We start from the raw sequence: 19,951 nt of genomic DNA on the forward strand, positions 1-19,951 counted from the left end.
ATTTTCTGCCTCTTTGTTCTATGTAACAAAGAAATAATTTAAAAAACTGCATCCAAAATAAGATGTGTTTCCCACCAGTTTTCTGACATTTATGGACCAAATCATTCATAGATTAATAGAGAAAATAATGGCCAGATGGACAGATTATGTAAATAGTCGTCAGCCCTAGTGTATAGTCACAGATTGGCGTGTCATTTTTTTCCCTCCCTTCTCCATTTTTGCACAGTTTCGTTGTTTTCCCCCTCCATCTTTTCATTGCCTCCTCCCCTTCTTACCTCTGCCCCCCACCCCCCAGTACACCCTCCTCCTCCTCCCACTCCTCCACCACCCTTTTCTGTCACTCTGCTTTTTATAGCCATGTCTTCCCAGGGCTCTGCAGCTACAAAAGCCTTTTCATGTTGCCACTATAATTACAGCCTACACACTTGTGCGCATGCACTTGCAAAAACACAGAGAAGTGCATCCACGCGCGCACACACACGGGGAGCGCAGCGGCAGCAGCAGCAGCAGCTGTGCGTCTGTGTTCTCTGCATGCGTGTGCGTGCTCCGCATGTGCCGCTATATACAAAAGGGTGAGCTATTTTTACCTCGCTCCCTCCCTCTCCCTCCTCCTCCTCCTCTCTACTACCCCATCCCACACCACCACCCGCCCACCTCCTCATCCCTCTCTGCCGCTGCTGCCAGCCACATTTGCTATGCTGAGCACAGGCGGTATCAGTCGAGCCCCAGCGTCCCTCCTTCTCTCCGCACACCGAACTCGCAGGAGCCGATGAAGGCTGCGCCTTTGGTCCCCCCCTCCTCTTCCTCCTCCTCCTCCGATTCCAGCCTTGCTCTCAGATCACCTCTGCAGCCAGAGCATCTCTGCAGACTCGCTAAGGCTCGCTTGCGCTCTGGTCATGGACCGGGCAGTCGCTCAGGTGGTAGTAGCAGCAGCGGTGGCGGCGTGGCATGTGCTCGCGGCTGTGTAGATGACCCTAAAGCCCGCTGCTCTCTCTGGACTGTGGTGTTAGCCGCCCGATCAGCTGGCTTTGTCGCTGGAAGCTTGTCTCAATGTTGCGGACCATATTTGAAGCGGAGTGTTCTCTCTCTCCCACAGAGGGGATCCTGGGGAAGGAGCAGTCGCTGGAGGTTCTGAAGACATCAGTGCTCAACCACATCCCAACAGGTTGGTCTCTCCCTCCCGCTCTCTCTCTCTCTCTCTCTCTCTCTCTCTCTCTCTCTCTGTATGTTTTTTTCTACAAAGCAAAGCCCGTGTTTGTGCCTCTACGTGATTTCACTGTCAACTGCATCACCATGTGACTTGTGCATGCGCTGGTGTCCTGCTCGGTGTGATTGTTTTCATATTTGAGGTGACCTCGCGTTTGCAGCAGTGGCAACTCTACACCTCAAAGATATGGCTCATGTGTTTTGACTGTTCCATGCTTACTCCTGTACTCACTGTGCCATTTTGTTGAATGGGAATCCAGCTCCCTGAATGCAGCAATGTTTGTGAAGTAGTAAGTTTGCTGGACACAGCATTACATCATTGGATATCGATATATATATCACAATATAAATCAAAAGGCTGGGCGATATCTCGATATCATTTTTAGGCTATATCCCGATATATGAGATATACAGTGTGGGTAAATAAAGCCGTGCATAAGTTGTTTCTCTGGCCTCATAAAAAAGTTTTCTTTTTGAGATGTTGAGATGCGCTCTCAAGACACTCTAAAATAAAAAAATATCTACTGTTTATGATCTGTATTACTTATTTATTTGGCTTTTTAATCTCAACTTCGGCTATAATAGCACAAATAATTATTGACTTAAAATTAAACGAGTGTTATTGACTCTTTTGAAGATAATTTTTGTATGTAATAAATAATATAGTATTTAGTGTATTGTACAGTGCAGCGGGAGAAAGATGGAGATGAGGTAATCTGAAAGAGAAGAGTGTGGAAAAGAATAATATATATGCATAATGCATAATCTATAATGGGATATTTAAACAGTTCTGTGCAATTTATTTTCCAGCTCAGAGAACAATTTGGCCCCCCCGCCCAAAAAAAATTATTAAAATAGTAAAAAAAAATGTGATTCATAATTTACTCCCCGTGCAGCGTCTTACATATGAATGATTTCACAGAGCAGCAGGAGAGGAGGAAGGTGCTCCGAGCAGCCTGTTGCTGTAGAGCTACTCTGACTGTTTATCTGCACAACTAGGCTTTATCTTGACTTTCTCTCTTGACTCTTTACACGTTCTCTCCTGTTGTTGTTGTTGTTGTTGTTGTTGTTGTGTTATTGTCGTCGCTGGGGTTATTTTTTTTCCCGGCGTTCCTCCGGCTACAGCTGATAAAATATTGAAATCCGCCGAAGCAAACTTCATCAGATATTCTCGAAGTCTGTCGTCTTGGACACGGACCGAGCCGCTTTGGTTCTGCAGAATTCAACAGAGAGAGGCACGTCCCCTCCCTCTACTGCAGCCTCTGAATATTTAGCGAAATGACCCATGTCTGACCCGTGTTGGTCGCATTCAAAGCAGCAAAGCAGTGGTCACACTGCACCTGCAGGTCCCAGAGTTTGTATGCCTTGAACTTTTTTTTGTTGTGTGTCATTTTGCCCTTATGACAAGTTTACAAAAGCTAAAACAAAAACAGACACATAATCGATCAGCCTTTTGTTCTGTTTATCGACAAGTAATTCACTCTGATTACAGCGAATGACCTGTGTTTCCCTTGTCTTATATAACTGGATATTATGTCAAGTCAGACACATCAAACAACGTTTTAACCCTTTATTATCTAAGCCTCAAAATGTCCATCTCTCCAGAATAAATTTCAATATCTGGCATTTATTTACAATTTACCGAATGTCAAAATAGTGTATTAACAATTTAAAATAAGAAAAACCACTGTAGTTATACATAAACAATAGATTTTGTGTGTAAAATATGAACAGTATGAAACATTTCAAATAACACTATGTACAGGCATTTTCACTACTCTCTCCTCTCTGGTGACAAAGCCGCTGATTCACTGGCTTCCTGAAACAGTGCTAGTGAAATTACCGTAATAACCACACGTTGGCTTTGACGTGTTACTCAGCTTTCAGAAACCGTTGAATCGTCATGTTATTACGGTGGTGTGAATTAACTGTTCTTCGCTGAGCCTATCAAGAACAGTTAGTTGCAACCTTAAAGCAGAACTTTGTCAGTCTGTTGTTTTTTTTTGCCTTTTTTTTTTTTTTTTACAAAGGAGCTCCCCCTACAGTTTTGTTTTACATCCATCCATTCTACCGCTTTATCCTTTCCTGGCCATGTGCATTTGTTTGTAACGGAGCAGGTGAACAAAGCAGCTTTGTTTATTTTTTATTTATCTATACTTTTGTATTAAGTAGTCTGTTTTTAAGCCAGAAATAAAAGAAAAACTGAGTTTTGTTGCTGAACCGACATTTATTTGCAAGTATTTGGTTGAACGTACAAGAGTAAAGGCAACTTAGAAGATTAGCTTTGTTCCAAATAACAAAGTGAAACTCTTGTTTAGTTGAAATGCTGATCATTCATGACATTTAATTGAAATTTCACCACTCATTTTTTCATATTCAAATTAATTAAATAACAAGGACATGTTTTTACAGTACATTTTCAGTGAGTTTTCATCTGTAAATGTTTTTCATTTCTGCCTCTAGGGGTCTCTCTCTCTCTCTCTCTCTCTCTCTCAATCAAAACACAACACCATGTTTATAGTTGGTGGAGAAATGTAGGCTGTAGAATGAGTTCTGCTCAGCTTCTGATTATGTGACAACTTTTTTTTTTTTTTTTTTAAGTTTCATATGCCTCACAATGACCAACAAATGGGACACGCCTCGTACCAGTTTCAGAGTAATAGCATTCATAACATTAGCGCTCCCTGAATCCATTCGTCTTTTCAATTAAGGCTTTTCTTTTGAAACTCTTGCAGGACGAGCTGTGTCCGTGGATTTCCACTTGATCCCCATTCCACTGAAAACCTACTCCAGTCTTTCCTTGTAACCCTACCACTTAAATTCAACCAAATAATAAAAAAGGATTTTACTATTGTCATACTATGTCTAGTATAATGCACAGAGCGCCATCTGCTGGTACTTTCTTCTGATCAACAACCATAAAATATATATATATATATATATATCTTTAATTAAATTTCAGGGCCATTATCTGCATTATTCTCCTCAAAGCATTCAGCCCTAATTTAACCATTAGTGCTCAGTTGCACCCATGGTAAATTGCTGTGGGTCCTTATATGGAGGCTGGGGCTGTGTGTTTATAGGTCACATATTCAGGCTTTAAAAAGTTTTTTTCCCATCTTCTCATGTGTTGTTGAGTCAGTTAGGATTCATTTTATATGGCATTTATAGTAGTGATATAAAGTAGCAATAATTGTGCAGAAGTCTTTTGCTCAGGTGTCTTTATATAGTTGGTGAAAATGTAAATATATATATATATATATATATATATATATATATATATATGTATATGTATATGTATATGTATATATATATATAAGTATTTAAGATACTCTATATTGCACATATTTCTAAAGCTGCTGTATATACTGTACATTTTAATACAGTTAAGGACTAAATTAGCCAAAATGCTCTGTGTTCTAAGGGTTAAACTCATTTTTATTAATGCATTTTAACAGTTCCATAGATGGACGTGATGTCTCTCTGACCTGCATTCACACACACACCGCTTGCGTGACGTCACTGAAACGGCGACATGTCCCGGCTCGCTTTTTTCTCTCTTTTCTTCTTTCGTTTTGTCCCTCTCCTTATCCAGTCGGCATTCCGGCTCTTACGACAGGTCACGGTGCCATTTTGTTATCGAGATTCTAACGAAGGAAAGATCATTAGTGAGGGCTCTGATCTCTCAAGGGAGGCAAGAGGTCCACTTCAGAGTAAGAGAAAGTAAGGTCGGGGCTTGGTGCTCATCCATCAACAGATGGTGCTACTTGTTGTCTCTCATCTTGCCTGCTTTGTCATCTTTGTGTGTGTGTTTTTTTTTGGTTTGTTTTTGAAACGCACATCTCACACAGGCTGCGCTAAACGACTCAACAGCGCAACATTTCTTAAGCCTAACGAGTGTGAAGCTCAGGCAGTCAGACCGTGGGATATACTCTCAGCAAAGCCAGTCTCAAATCAGAGACGCCAGCCCTCTGCATTGTCTGGTATAAATAGATCTGCAATTGGATCCAGAAGAGTTGTGGAGTGTGCCCGAGGGGTTGTAAACAGATTGTGATTTGTTGCGGGGAGATGGGAAAGGTGGGAGGGAATGAGGATGGACACACAGAAAGGCCGGAGGATGGAGGGTAGAGAGTGAGAGAGGAGAAGGCTGCTGCTGGAAGAAATTGAAAAATTGTTCTTAAGACAACTGTTAATTGTTGTAACTGTTAAAATCATGAACTAAAGAAACAAGGAAGAGGCCTCTTCCAGTTTTGATTTTAAACTTGCGAGTCCCCGACGTGCCTTCTCCTCTGAGGTCTTTGTTTTGGCTTTCTCCAACTGTCTACATATTGTCCTCTATCTATGCCGCATCAGTAAACTGTGGGAGGTGTTTGACGTCACCGCTTGTACACAGAGATGTGTTGATATCAAAGTTTATCTTAGTCGAGCAGCAGCCAAGTCAGTCTGAGTGGAAGTGTGTAAGCTTCTTACATGCAGCGACATGGTCAGCGACGTCTTGACCTGTTGCACCACAGTGATTATTCACATTATAATAAAGTGCAAATCTTAATTATTTTACTCTATCTTAAATACATTTAAGTTAAAATTCTGTTAAACACAGCTTTTGCTGTTGCTAAAATTATTATTTAGACATTTAGTTCAGCTGAGTTATTCTTTAATATATATTAAAGAATACTTTATTCTCTTGAAATTCTGCCTTCTCATAATATTACGACTTTATGACAACTTTATTCTTGTAAATTTACGCCTTTATTCTCATAACATAAAGAATTTATTCTCATAATGTAACTACTTTATTATTGTAAAATTGCGACTTTATTTTCATAAAATTATGACTTTATTCTTGTAAAATTACGACTTTATTCTCATAAAAAAGAATTAATTATCGTAAAATTGCGAGTTTATTCTTGTAAAATTACAAATTTTTTCTTGTAAAATTGTGACTTTATTCTCTTAAAATTATGACTTTATTCTCATATTATTGCAACTTTATTCTCATAATATTCTGACTTTATTCTCGTAAAATCCCGACTTTATTCTTGTAAAATTACGACTTTATTCTCATAATAGTACAACTCTATTCTTGTAAAATGTCTACTTTATTCTTGTAATATTATGACTTGTGTGGTTAATATTTAGTTTATCCACAGATGTGATTGAAAGTACAAAATAAAAGACCATTAGTGTTCAATAACTGGTGACACATTTTTATTTTGAATTTGCTAAATACATGGGCATCAATTATCTGTCATTGGCCTTGTTTTGAAAAAATCTGCATCTGCCATAGTAAAAAAAAAAAAAAAAAGGGTTTATGTGAAGTCGTGGTGGTGGGGGGGGGAGATGCTGGCAGATTCCAGCCCAGGAGCTGGTATTAAACCGCATGAGAAAGGGAAACAGAGGGAAAGAGAGAGAGAGAGAGAGAGAGAAGAAGAGAGAGATGGTTATTGTACTGTAGGTGGAAGTGGGCGGGAGGGGAGGAGGAGGAGACATTTGAAACACTACAAACTAGCATGCGGGGTTTTCCCTGGCCTTAGACGCAAGGGAAGCAGGTCGAGCGAGGGAAAAGGAGCAGTAGAGAGAGCGAGAGAGTGTGTGAGAGACGGAGAGAGAGAGAGAGAGAGAGAGTTGGTTCCTGGAAAAGCAGAGGGCTGCAGAATAAACAGACTGCATGCCTGAGACGGCCCTGTGATGTCACCACTGGGCAAACCGGGGACGAGGGGAGGAGAGAGAGAGGAGTAAAGAGAGAGGGAGAGAGACGCCCATCAGGTTAAAACAGCAGAGGGGATGAGGAGATGAGCTGAAAGTCACAGAGGTGGAGGAGAAGTCGGATGAGGAGGCAAGGGAGCGTATACTGTTGTCCACTGTAACAGACTGAAGGAAGGAAGGAGGGAGGAGGAGGTGCAGTGATAAGGAGGAGAGGAGGCTACTGTAAAGGACACTGATGGGTAACAACAGCACCATTTCCCTACTCTGTCTTTTTCTCTGTCCCTCTTTTGTGTGCTGAGCAATTAATGTGACAGAAATGCTGTGTGTGTGTGTGTGTGTGTGTGTGTGTGTGTGTGTGTGTGTGTGTGTGTGTGTGTGTGTGTGAGGTGTGTTTGTATTATCTTTGTTTTTGCTTGCATTCATGTGCATCACTATCATCACTTCGTCAACATCCACAGAGGAACATTGTGTACAAGAGAGAGAGCGTGCATGCACACGTTGCCGCGTACGGGGGTTTATGGATCTGCTATTAGCCAAGAACGTAGCTGCAATGCTTTGAGAAGTGTGTTTTTTATTTTCCACTCATCACATGATGATGTCCATGTCTCTGCCATGTCCCGTCTGGCTTGCTCTGGTGCTGAAAATATGACGTTTTCTTGCGCCGTGTTTACGTTTTTGTTTTTTTTGTCTGACCTTGAGGACTTAATATGCGGCCCCTGTTGCGTTCAGCCCCGCAATAAACGGGCTGATATTGTCTCAGGGTCTTAAAACTGGGAAGGGGGTCGTTACAGGGAGAGAGAAAAATCTGGTAAAATCACGACACAACGACCTAAAATGTCGCTTTATTAACGTTATTTTTTATTATAATTTTCCCGCCACATAAAATCAATCCACGAATCCAACTTTATTTACGTAGCTCTGTCTCTCAGACAAAGCAATGCACTCATTGTGCTTCACAGTATGAAAACATCATCGAGGGGAAAAACAAACCAGCGCTAAAGAAAGAAAGGGACGTGAGGAAAACGCCATCATGGAACACGCAAACTGATACTGAAATCGGTGAAAATCGTGTTGTCGTTTAAAAGAGATTAAAAAGGTGGAAAGCATGAATTTGTGTTGCATCCTAAAATGAAATAAAATGGACCAGATGAATAATAATAAAGGTCAAGTAAAAGCCATGTTTCATGTACTGTAGGTCTTTGGACATTCTAGGCTGCACTACAGGTTTTCATGAAGACCATAATTTTTTTAGTTCTCACTTGAACTTGAACCTGAAACGCAAATTAAAATAACTTTAAAGTTGATTGTAAAAGGAACAGAAAATTATTTAAAAAATAAAAAAGTAGATTCTCACAAGTTGATTCTGCTTCCTTGAGTTAAGATTCGATTAAAAATTATAATTTTTTTTATTCAAAATTGACTCACTACATAGAGCTGCTGTCCAATCCAGTCCAATATTACATGTAAAGCACCTCAAAACAACCACAATGGACCAAAAGTGCTGTCCAGAATTATAAAGAAAAGACATTAATGCTCACACAAGGCAATAACATCTTAAATATATAAAATAAAACTAGAAAAGCACTCGGAGAGCGCAGACCTCCACCAAGGCAGCTCAGTGCCTACAAATTACACCCTGCCGGCGCGCAGCATGTTTGCAAATTTCATCTAAATCCATCCGTGACTTTTTGAGTTATGTTGCTAACAGACAGACAGACAAACAAACAAACTCCGGCAAAAACATATACCTCCTGGCGGAGGTCAGAGTCGGTAGAAAAAAGGTGAAAGAAAAAGCGCCTTGTAGCGGTGGGGGAAATGTCAACCCTCACAAACTGCAGGTCAGAAAACGACATTGTTATTTTTTCACTTTTGCTTACAACCGTGTTGACTCCAGTCCTGACTCATTCTGTTGTTGTCAGCTCGCACACATGTCAGCCCGTCCCCGAGGACCTGTTGCAAATTGTTGTGCTTTTCTCCAATGGCAGAGGGGATGAGAATAGCCCGCGGGGGTGTGTCTCACCTGCTGCAAGGGGGGGGGGGGGGGAGACTAACAAACGAGGAAGTGTAGACTCTAATGAGAGCGTATGGCTTTCCTACTCTGCTGCTGCTGCTGCTGCTGCTGCTGCTGCTGCTGTGATTGACACAAAGGAGAAGAAAGATGCTTACGTCTGGTGTCGGTTTTAAAACGGGGGTCTCAAACTCAAATGACCTGGCGGCCACTGAGCATCTAGGCTGGTCAGGTGGGGAAAAAAGGCCAACTATGGGGAAAAAGCTCCTGAGAACACATGACTATGTCAAAACATACAGTTTATACAGAGGCTATCAGAATAATGCGAGTGTAGACGTAGTGGAGCTGGGACTTGAACCCACAACCTTCCATTTGAATGGAACTGACCTCACTGTCATTCCCAATATGAGCTTAAAACTATATATCACGATTTTTCCCATCAAGCATACAGCAATGTCAATTTTCTGACAATGATATGTCACAGAATTTCAAAATAAAAGCATTTGTTGATGTTGATGCATAGTTTATTATTATAACAATAACAATAACAATAATACTGCTATACACCTCTGGTTTAAAAGGCTCGTGTATGGATGTTGAGTGGCTTTATGAAAGCGATGCATCGCAGATGAGATATGAAGAGAGACAGATGCAGGACACTCTGTCTTCATCAGAAACATCCGAGAGGAAGTGAAAACAAAAGCAACAGACTAACTAATAATGATGCTTCGAGGAGGAGAGATACGTCTTTTGCTCCTCAAATCAATTTGTCACCGGGGGCTGGAGTGGCCGTTTGTCAAGTCAAGTGTATTTATGAGTGTGTGTGTGTGTTTTAAAGGTGTTTTCACACCTCCAGTTTATGTGAAGTTGTTCAACTGTGACAGAATAATCAGGAGAAATCTCTCGGGGATTTTAGGCAAATCATGATGGAAGCAGGTTTATGGCTCTGCAGCTCCTGCTATCGAGTGCACCGGTGATTACGTGCCTCTTTATTTTATTAACTGCGAGTGCGAGGCAAGCATCGCTGTAAACATGCAGGTAAATAATCAGCCAATCAGCTCCTGTTTATTCAGATTTAACGGGGAGGAAGCGGCGTGATTGGAAGGCTTCCTGTCCAGTGATTTGTGGGTGGCTTGCACCTTCGCCGAGGAGACTCAATGCAATCTTTGTCCGCTGTCGCTGACCTTCATGTGCACAGTGCAGCATCAGCTGCATTTAGCATGAAAACACTGCACCAATGTCATCAGAGTCATCTTCATGTTTTTCACATTGGGGCTGGACCATATAGAATCACAATATACCTTTTTGTATCATTCATTTTCACTGTATTTAACGATGTAAGTCTGTAAGACAAGGGTTGCAACAGTCCTGGGAATTTTCAAGGTTGGAAACTTTCCATAGCAATTTATTACATTTTTGAAATTAAAGGTTGTTCAATAATTTATTGTAGCTGGGGCTGCAAAGGGGCAGAACATTTCTACTAAATGTCCAGAAATTTTCCATGGGAACGTTAGTTTGAGAATTGTGGATTATTCCCAAATGGAAACTTTCCATGGGGAATTTATGAGAATTAAACATCAGAAGCTGTCTGGAAGTGGAGATGGTGACATTACATCTAAGAAACAATTCAATATTTATAACTATGCATCCATCCATGTATCTAAAAAAACAACAACAAAATTTCCACTCCATTTCAAACAATATACACAGTCATTAATAAACGCAATATACAATCAGAAACTATGGTGAATAATATTGATAGGTCATAATAACTTTTTGTAAAGTATCCTCTTTTCTGAATTACTTGCTCTTATGTGAAGAGGATCATGTCCTTAACATGAAAAGGACAGAAGCCCATTCCTCTCGTCTCTCCCTCTCTGCAGTGGACATCAACTCGGCGCTTCCCCTGCGTCTCCCACCGGCTGCTATCCCCATGGACCTGCGTGTGGACCATCAACAGCAGCAGCAGCAGCAGGTGACCCAGCTGTCCCCGCCCGGTCAGCAGGCGCCCGGCTCCCTCGGAGGCACGGGTCAGGGCGGCGGCAGTGGCGCAGCCACGGTGCGTGAGCAGCAGCTACAGCAGGAGCTGCTGAGCCTGAAGCAGAAGCAGCAGATCCAGCGGCAGCTCCTCATCGCCGAGTTCCAGCGGCAGCACGAGCAGCTGTCCCGCCAGCATGAGGTCCAGCTCCAGGAACACATTAAGGTATGTGTCGCATATGGTTGTGAAAATGTTGGGTTGTTATTTTAAAGCTGAACTTTGCAAGTTTTATTCTCTCTATGGAGCTCCCCTCACAGAGTTCATCCATGCATCTGTCCATTGTTTACTGCTAATTCTCGCTGTCGTAAGTTTACACTCCCTCCCTTCATCTCTCCTGGCCATGTGCGTTTGTTTTCAACAAGCTGTGGAGCCTTGGCCAAGCTGGTCGGGATCGTTTTCGCAAGTTTATTGCGTTTTCTCTGCTTCTTTTTTTGCTGGTTCTGCCATGATGAACGTCTAAAATAACGCAAACGTTGATGTTATAGCTAGTACCTGGCTAGGGTGTTTGTGTGTGTGTAGTGCTGTGAAGCAATTTCTGCTGGTTTTCCGCTAACAGTAGGGGGAGTGGAGGCGGCCCCCAATCTCCACGCATCAAGCCACTTTGAAGCTGTTAAATCCTACATAGTTTCAATTTTAGTAACCTAAAACGACCGATTCCGCTAAACTAGAAGGGTGCGAACAACAATTCTACTAAAAAAAGACCGAAATGAAGGTGAATGGCTTAAAAAATAAGTTGTAGACTTTTATTTTCTACAACAAAATTATTCAATAGTACCAATTAAAGGTCCACTGTGTAAACATTAGTGACAGCTAATGGCAAGAAGCTGAAAAAACAGAACATTTATTGCAGCCCTTGGTTTAAGTTAAATATTGAACCAAAGTGAGTTAAAATGGACAAGTATTTGGCCTCACATGTCACTTTTGAATTCAGGTGTTTTAATCTGGCTTTGGGCTCAGCCCCTTATCTCCAATGGCAATTTCAGCATGCCAAGACATTTTGGACAATGCTATGCTTCCAACATTTGATGAAGTTCCCTTTCCAACATGACTGTGCACAAAGCAAGCAAGGCCTGTAAAAAAACAGTTTGATGATGTTGGTGTGGAAGAACTTGACAGAGCCCTGACCTCAACCCCGTCGAGCACCTTCGGGATGAACTGGAACATGAGATTATGAGCCCCATATTTCTGATTTTTATTTACATTTTTACAAGATTTTTGGATTGGGATTGGTGAGCTTCACCCCTACTGGACCAATACCGAAAATCCCTACTTTCCTATACATGGACTAATTTCCCAAACCCATTTTAAACTTCACTAAACAAAGCGGAGGCGGCCCTTCATTTAGTCTGTTTACAGGATTCTTCATTAACAGACAACACTCTGCAGCAGAGAGCAGCTTCCTTAGTCACTTAGTAGATGCAGAAGGAGCCGAGAACAGCACTTCGGCTTCATTTACACCAAGAATGGATAAAGGATGTGTAGATTCTTTAATTTTAAGCCTGTAATTATTGTGATGTAGCAGAAGTTGACCATATAGGCAATTTCATTGTTTTTAAAACCGTATAATATAAAATGTAATTTAAGCATGTAATACAGATCATAAAGAGTAGCTATTATTGTCACAGACCCCAGAGAAACAACCCTGTGTGCAGCTTTATATCCCACTATCTATTGTATATTTATGTTGTGATATATTATATTGATATCAATATATCATCCAGGCCTAAAAAGGATGCATTGACTCAGAAAAACATTTGAAAAGAAGGACTTCTGCATCGGTGCTGTGAACCTGAACAGGCCTCGCTCACATGACCATCATGAAATGACCTAGAGATACAGAGTGGATCTAGATAAGCACGCCCACATGCTGAGGCTGTGATACACAGGAGAAATTCCACAGTTTTGTTCATGTGAAGTGTCAAACATGCACATACAACTGAGGCAGGTTCTATTTCAAGGATCTTCTCCTCAACTCACCTCATCTTTTCGTCTTGGAAATCTCAACATTTAACAGAGTAGTCTAGTTTATTTAGTCTGGCGAGCCCCCATCACAACCTCTGCCGCTGTATGCAGGAAGTTCTGAACGATTCTGGGAACAAGTAATGGATTAGTAATGTAAAACGAACCAAAACCGTTCCATGTCGTGTCATGCCGGGACGGTATCGTGGAAAAGCTCCAAAAAAGAACAATTTTCACTCTCTCTGTTTATCTATGGACCACGTTACTCTACCTGTAAAAATAACAGATGCACACCGTGGTCAGATTTATATCAGGAACAGCAAAATTAGCCATTTAGGTCAGCAGGAAAAAGACCCTGACCACATCCTCTGACCCTCTGATTCACATTTTCTGTTCTGACAACTCATATCATATTTTAATATATATATATACAGTATATTTGTATGATTTTCAAAACTCCCAGCCCAGCGCTGTGGGATGATGAGCGATGGTGTCTGACCGGCTGGTCTGGCCTGTGGTGGGGCTGCAGGACCACTCAGGTGGAGGCCAGTGACGCACAGGCTGAGCAGGGAGGCCCATCCTCAATCGGCCCCATTCACAGCCCCTGTGTACACACACACACACGCGCAAACACACACATTTCTTTCATAAAGCAAGAGATATCCTGAAGCCCTTGAGAGTATTAGTCAAAAGGGAAAGTTTGTGTGCAGATTGCTGGTCTGATGAGCCACAGAGGTTTCTGGTGTGTTTGTATGTATGTGTGTGTCTGTGGATGTGGGTGGAGAGGTTACTTTGAGCCTTCCCGCCCACTCAATCCCTGATCCTCAACCTTGATTGAAAGACAAAAAAAAGAAAAAGAGAGAGAGATGGAGGCTTGGAGCTTGGACACGGGCCAATGCTTTCCTCGCCCTCACCTTCATCTCACCTACAGCGACCGCTTAATGTATTCGCAGACTCGTCTTGAGCATTTGATTTGCCATCACGGTAAACACACAACTACTGAGCGTCTATTTATGGTGTTTAAAAAAAAAAAAGCAATCAGAAGCTGATTACTTGCAGTTACGGTAAGTGATCAAATATTGCCATTGGGCGTGCGATCATGAGGGGGAGAAGAGGGTCGATTCGTTGGTGCGTCAGAGAGAGCGACAGAGTGTGGGTCATTATGTTGCTGGCACAGACAGCTCGCCTATTTATTGTATATTATGGGAGACATCAAAGAGTAATTGGGACTCTTGATTCGGTGGCCCGGCTTGTCAAAAAGCATTAAGAGCTCCAGAGGAGCGGGTTTAATTGACGATCTTATCCGCCGTGACTCACCCACGAGCGAGTCCGCCGGCTCCTAGCTCAAGGGCGCTTCACCGGGGCCCAAAAAGGTGTTTATTTCTGACCTTTTAAGGTTACAGGACAAACTGCGAAAGCCACGGCAGAGTGTGTGTTCTTCATTGGAAAGGCCTGAAGGAAGAGCAGGTTTTTAACATTTAAAGTATTTAACAGATGCTCTCCTCTCTCGCTCTCTGTCCTGGAGTGATGAGGAATAGGCAGATTGGATTATGTGTCTCACTAAGGCCCCCATCCCCACTTGAATTGTTTATATGTATTTAAACGCTTCAGCTTGAGCCCGGAGGTTTTTTAATAATACTGCAAAACTTGTGGCACCTGTCGGACTTAATTATTCCTGAAAGTGACTCAAGGAGTGGAATGTTAATGCAGAAAAGGAAATAACCCAGGACATGCACACGGACAGAGCAAAAAGCGGTATTCTGAGTTTGTTGTTTTCTCATCCTCCGTAGCAACAACAGGAGCTGCTGGCGATGAAGCACCAGCAGGAGCTGCTGGAGCATCAGAGGAAAATGGAGAACCATCGTCTGGAGCAGGAGCTGGAGAAGCAGCAGCGGGAGCAGAAGCTGCAGCTGCTGAAGAACAAGGAGCGGGGACAAGAGAGTGAGTTTATCTGTTGCCGTCGTTTGTAACAACAGTCACTCCCTCTCATAAGACCATTCTCCACTGCTCATAAAACCCACTACCATCTGTTTACACGGAGCCGTTGGATCCTGCTCCGATTAGCAGTGATTGAATTACATGCGGTAATTCCTCGTACTACTTTTTTTTGGCAGTCTAGTTCCTGATACTCCACCTAGGGCTGGGCAATATATGGATATTATATCTTTAGTGTGACAAAAAAGCCTAAATATTTGTGTTATAGCAGACTTTGACCATATTTAAATGAGACCTGTCCATTTAAAAAAACCAAGAAATAAAGCAGGTATTATCTGAAATGAAAAGTAATAACTGTTTTGTGAGTATATAATACACAACATCAACAGTAGATGGGTGTATTTACAGTTTATTGTCACAAACATCTCCTCCAGAAATTTGATTTCATTATTTAATTTATATCGAATTATATATAAACTTTCCATTGGAATTGATGAGAAATAACTGAAAACATTGGATAATTGAATGCTTTAACACCAAGCGTATCGCAGATGACACGTTGGCAATTTACACTACCGTAATTACGTAACGGTTTGTGCTATCAGAAAAAATAACAGTGGTTTCCTAAATCTGAGAAGCTGCACGTCAAATAACGTTTGGTTATTACGGTAACGTCACTCACGCTGTTGCAGGAAGCCGGAGAATCAACATCGTTGACGCCAGACAGGAGAGAGTGGGAAGTACACCTGTACATAAGTTTCCATTTTTTGGCCTGTTTTTGCACTCAAAAGACTCAAAATTTTATAATAAATACATAAATGTATTCATTTACAACTAAAGTGTTTTTCCTAAATAAACCCTTTTTGTTTGAAATTGTTAAAACAGCATTTTAACATGCAGTAAATTGTAAATAACTGCCAGAAATTGGAGGTTATTCTGGAAAAATGGACAAATGCACTTAACTCGAGTCCGCAGAAGGTTTTTACGACGTTACAGTGGCGTAGTAAAAAATATGTACTCCGAAACTGCTCCGCATTACAGAAAAGCGCGAAAAGGTGACCAGATTTTAGTACAAATCTGAACTCGAATGTGAAAACCTGGTGGGAACTGGGTTGTCGACAAAGCAACAGCTTAGTCCTAACGGTCTGTTTTAGAAAGAAATTCATACGTTTTCCTTCAAAACACAGTTGAGATCAGTATTCACAGAGTGTGTTTCTGTGCGTGCAAGTGTGTGTGTGTGTGTGTGTGTGTGTGTGTGTGTATGTGTGTGTGTGTGTGTGTTTCCATTTTACTTGGAGAACCTGTGTATTTACTGCGGTAAAGGAGCTGTATTAGCCGGTGGCCTTGGCGGCGGCTGAGGCCAGTTATTACTGCTGCCTGCTGGACGTCTCTCAACAGTCCATTGAAAGAGAGTGGACAGGAGTCCTTGAGAGCAGTTTACACACTGTATGGAAAGTGGTTACAGGCCGAGGCTGCGCCCGTGTGAGTCCAGTGTGTGTGTGTGTGCGGTGGTGGCGCGGTGTGTTTGCCCTCACGTGTACCTGCGTGAGTGTGGTTTGTGGTTTCAGCGGCTTCAATTTTCTCAGCAATTTGCATAGTTTATGTTTCTTTTTCCCCGCGTTCTTCTTTCCCGAGCCCTTTTAGAAGCTTCATTATGGGATGCGGGGTTGCAATGCAGCTCGTGATTACTCTCAGTATCGATTATTTTAATTGCCAATTATAATAAAAGTTTGATTTGATTTGAATTAATTAAAATCTATAGAGCCTCTGGTACCATTAAAGCATCTTGTTTTCTTTCCTAAACAACTGTCCAATATCCATATATATTTGATTTACAATTAACTAAAACAAAGGGGTGAAATATTTATTGATTGAGAGATTAAAGTCAACAAAACTACTTTAAATGGACTGTAATTCTTATTACCGAGTCATCCCAAACTGCACATTAAACCGCTTGTGTTTCCTCTTCTCTCTAGTAATAAAGTAATAAAGACAACAATGCCCTGAAATTGACCCAGGTTTCTCCGCAGTTATTAAAAACTCATGAAACAGAGTGAACCTCCAGAAGCTCAGTCGTTACAAATACAAACAGACAAACCTTTCTTTTGCGCCACATGTTTACTAAAATCCCTAATATGCGATTCTCCAGGCAACTGAACTTGTTGGAACTGAACTTATTTTAACCATAAAAGGACAGAAAATGTCCTGTGAGTAAGTGCTTTTGCCCATTTTTCCAGTCAATATCTGGCAGTTATTTCCAATTTACTGCACGTTAAAATGGTGTATTAACAATTTTAAATGAAGAAAAACAATGTAGAACAACATATTTGCAACTTCTCAGCTTTCAGAACCCGCTGGAATTTTTCCGATGGCACAAACCGTCGCGTAATTGTGCCGTCTGTGATACGCTCATCGTCAACGGTGCTAATTCTAGGGCTAATTCTAAGGCCACGAAAACAAAATAATTCTTTTTTTAAAGCAATTTTATGTACTTGAACTTGCATACATAAGGGTACTATGTTCAATGTCTGCAAATGAATAAATAAATGAATAGTGTACGTGTTGCATACTGTAGCTTTAAACTATGTTTTCTCTCTCTCTCTCTCTCTCTCTCTCTCTCTCTCTCTCTCTCTCTCTCTCTCTCTCTCTCTCTCTCAGGTGCTGTGGCCAGCACTGAAGTGAAGATGCGTCTCCAGGAGTTTGTCCTGAACAAGAAGAAAGCTCTGGCTCAGCGGAGCCTCAACCAAGGAGGCCTCCCCAACGACGCCCCCTACTGGTACCGGTGAGGAACAGCTAAAAGTAGAAGATAATCGTGCACAGTTGGTTTTCTTCGTCAGAGTATGAGGGCCATACTGAAGTATAAAGTCGTAATATTACGAGAAGAAAATTGAGGAGACATTTTATGCACCAACCGTTTCATTGATTATGGAAATAATCATCAGTTGCTGTCAAAATAGTTGACAATTGATTTCGTAATAGATTGATAATCAATTAATCATTGCAGCATAAGTCACATCATGTGGATGGAGGCATACACCACTAAAAAACTCTTACTGGCGTCGTTTTCCATTGATAATCCAATTTTTGCTCTGAATTACACAACTATGGCGTGCTGTGACATCAGACGCTGTCAGGGTTAGCGGCGTCCTCTGATGACTGTGAGCAGTAGAACACAACAGAAGCTTCCTGCAGATGATTATTATAAGTTCTGAGGGTAATTGACTCTCTGACAGCAGATGAATAATGTATGTGGACTGTGCCTTAATCTGTCAGGAAGCTGCTTCCTCTTCCTCACCTGCCGCTCTGTGTGAGTCTGGCTGAGAGATGCACGGAGCAGGGTTATGAAACAAAGATGGCACAACACGCACACACACACACACACACACACACACACACGATAGCAGGATAATTGGAAGCCGATGATGGGGCACTTAAAACGAACGCTCAGCCTTGAGTGTTTATTGTAGCATCTCCGGAGCCTCTTTTTTTTTTTCAGGTGTGTACACTCGCCGCTTCCTAACCACGTGCATTCCTCATCTGTGAGACGTGGCCATGCAAACCAAATAATTCATTATTCAAATTAAAGTCATATTCACGTAAAAAAAAAACAGAAAAGGTGTACCACGCACTAAAAACCAAAGTTCTGTTTTCAAAATATTACATATTACATATACATACATATTTCTTTTTTTGTCAAAAGAAGTTGTAATATTACTAGGCAAAGTGGCTTTTTTCCACTTTTTTGATGATATGACAAGAGCTGCAAGGATTAATTGATTATAAATTGATGACTAAATTCATCGGCAGCTATTTTGATGATAGGTTTATCGTTTTGGTTGGAAAAAAAAGTTGGAATATTCCGATTTATTTCACTTTTTTTTAATGGCATATGCCTCCATTCACGTGTTGTGACAAGATCTGCAATGCTTACTTGATTAAAATAAAGAATTATGAAGAGAATTCATGAAAACTGAATCATTTTGGGGACCAAACAACTAATCGATTAATTGAGGAACATAATAATGTCTGAAAAGAGCACGGGGAAAATTGTTTTTCTCTGGAGTAACATGTTGACTTCCTCCTATATCCCGTCTCCCTCCTTTTCTGTGGGAGGAACATGCATGATGGTCTGCAGCCAGCTGAGCTCGGCTTAACTTTGCCCACAAACTCCACCTTACTTTTGTAGGCAGTGAGCAGATGGCAGCGAACCCTTTGCCAGGGGGATTCGCCGTGATGTCTTAATCATACAGATCTGTGACAGCCATGCAGTTATTACTCGTTCAGTCACATGCTCACAGTTATCAGTGTTTGCTATCATTTTGGGATAATTGTGGATTATTTCATTCTTATTTGTGTTTGTTTTGACAGTAAAACCCAGCACAGCTCTCTGGACCAGAGCTCGCCTCCACAGACTGGGCTGTCCGCCTATAACCACCCCGTGCTGGGGGTCTACAACCCCCGGGATGACTTCCCTCTGCGGAAAACTGGTACGTCACACACACTAACCCTAACCCCCCCAACCTTAACCTAAGCACAATTCAAATTGTTAAGGTTCTGCCTCATTAGGACCAGGTTTTGGTCTCTGTGAGAACTGCTGGTTCTGTCAGTGTTTATGCTCGATAAGGTCCTAAAGAGGTGACAGACATGAGTACACACACACACACATAGGAAGAGCGAGGCAAACTTTTGAGTACACACCCACATATTTTGGAACTGTAATGTCCAGTGGCTAATATGCAGATTCACGTCTAGCATCCGAGTGCTGCACCATTAATCACAACCACTTTACAGCTATCAGGGTGAAGGTGTCAGGCTATGTCTCCACAAAAAAAAAGGAGAAAAAAAAAAAAAAAGGAAATCTGCACTAGAATCACTTGCCGTACACACTTTGCCAAAGAAGTTTTGAAAATGTTACTGGCTCTCTTTTCATTTGAAAACTCCTCAGTATTTACTCTACCGTTCAAAAGTTTGGGGTCACCAATTATTTAGTTTTTTCCATTAAAACTCGCACTTTTATTCATCAAAAGAGTTGCAAAATGAATAGAAAATATCATCAAGACATTGACAAGATTAGAAATAATGATTTTTATTCCAAATAA

At 41.5% G+C, this 19,951-nt stretch overlaps 1 protein-coding gene across 1 annotated transcript in view; it reads left to right on the forward strand.

Annotated features, from left to right (window-relative positions):
• Nucleotides 1-1,050: 1,050 nt before the first annotated feature.
• The window catches only part of LOC310938582 (histone deacetylase 4-like), a gene marked incomplete at its 5' end in the record, with an annotated part of 38,782 nt that continues 19,881 nt past the window's right edge, over nucleotides 1,051-19,951 (forward strand). The window contains 5 exons of the mRNA XM_083903105.1: nucleotides 1,051-1,165; nucleotides 10,804-11,123; nucleotides 14,708-14,858; nucleotides 17,511-17,634; nucleotides 19,221-19,339. Of these exons, the coding sequence (XP_083759231.1) occupies nucleotides 1,051-1,165; nucleotides 10,804-11,123; nucleotides 14,708-14,858; nucleotides 17,511-17,634; nucleotides 19,221-19,339 (829 nt within the window). The remainder of the gene's footprint in view (nucleotides 1,166-10,803; nucleotides 11,124-14,707; nucleotides 14,859-17,510; nucleotides 17,635-19,220; nucleotides 19,340-19,951) is intronic.

This window comes from Microchirus variegatus (assembly GCF_963457635.1).
Source record: "Microchirus variegatus genome assembly, chromosome: 16".
Lineage (NCBI taxonomy): Eukaryota > Metazoa > Chordata > Actinopteri > Pleuronectiformes > Soleidae > Microchirus > Microchirus variegatus.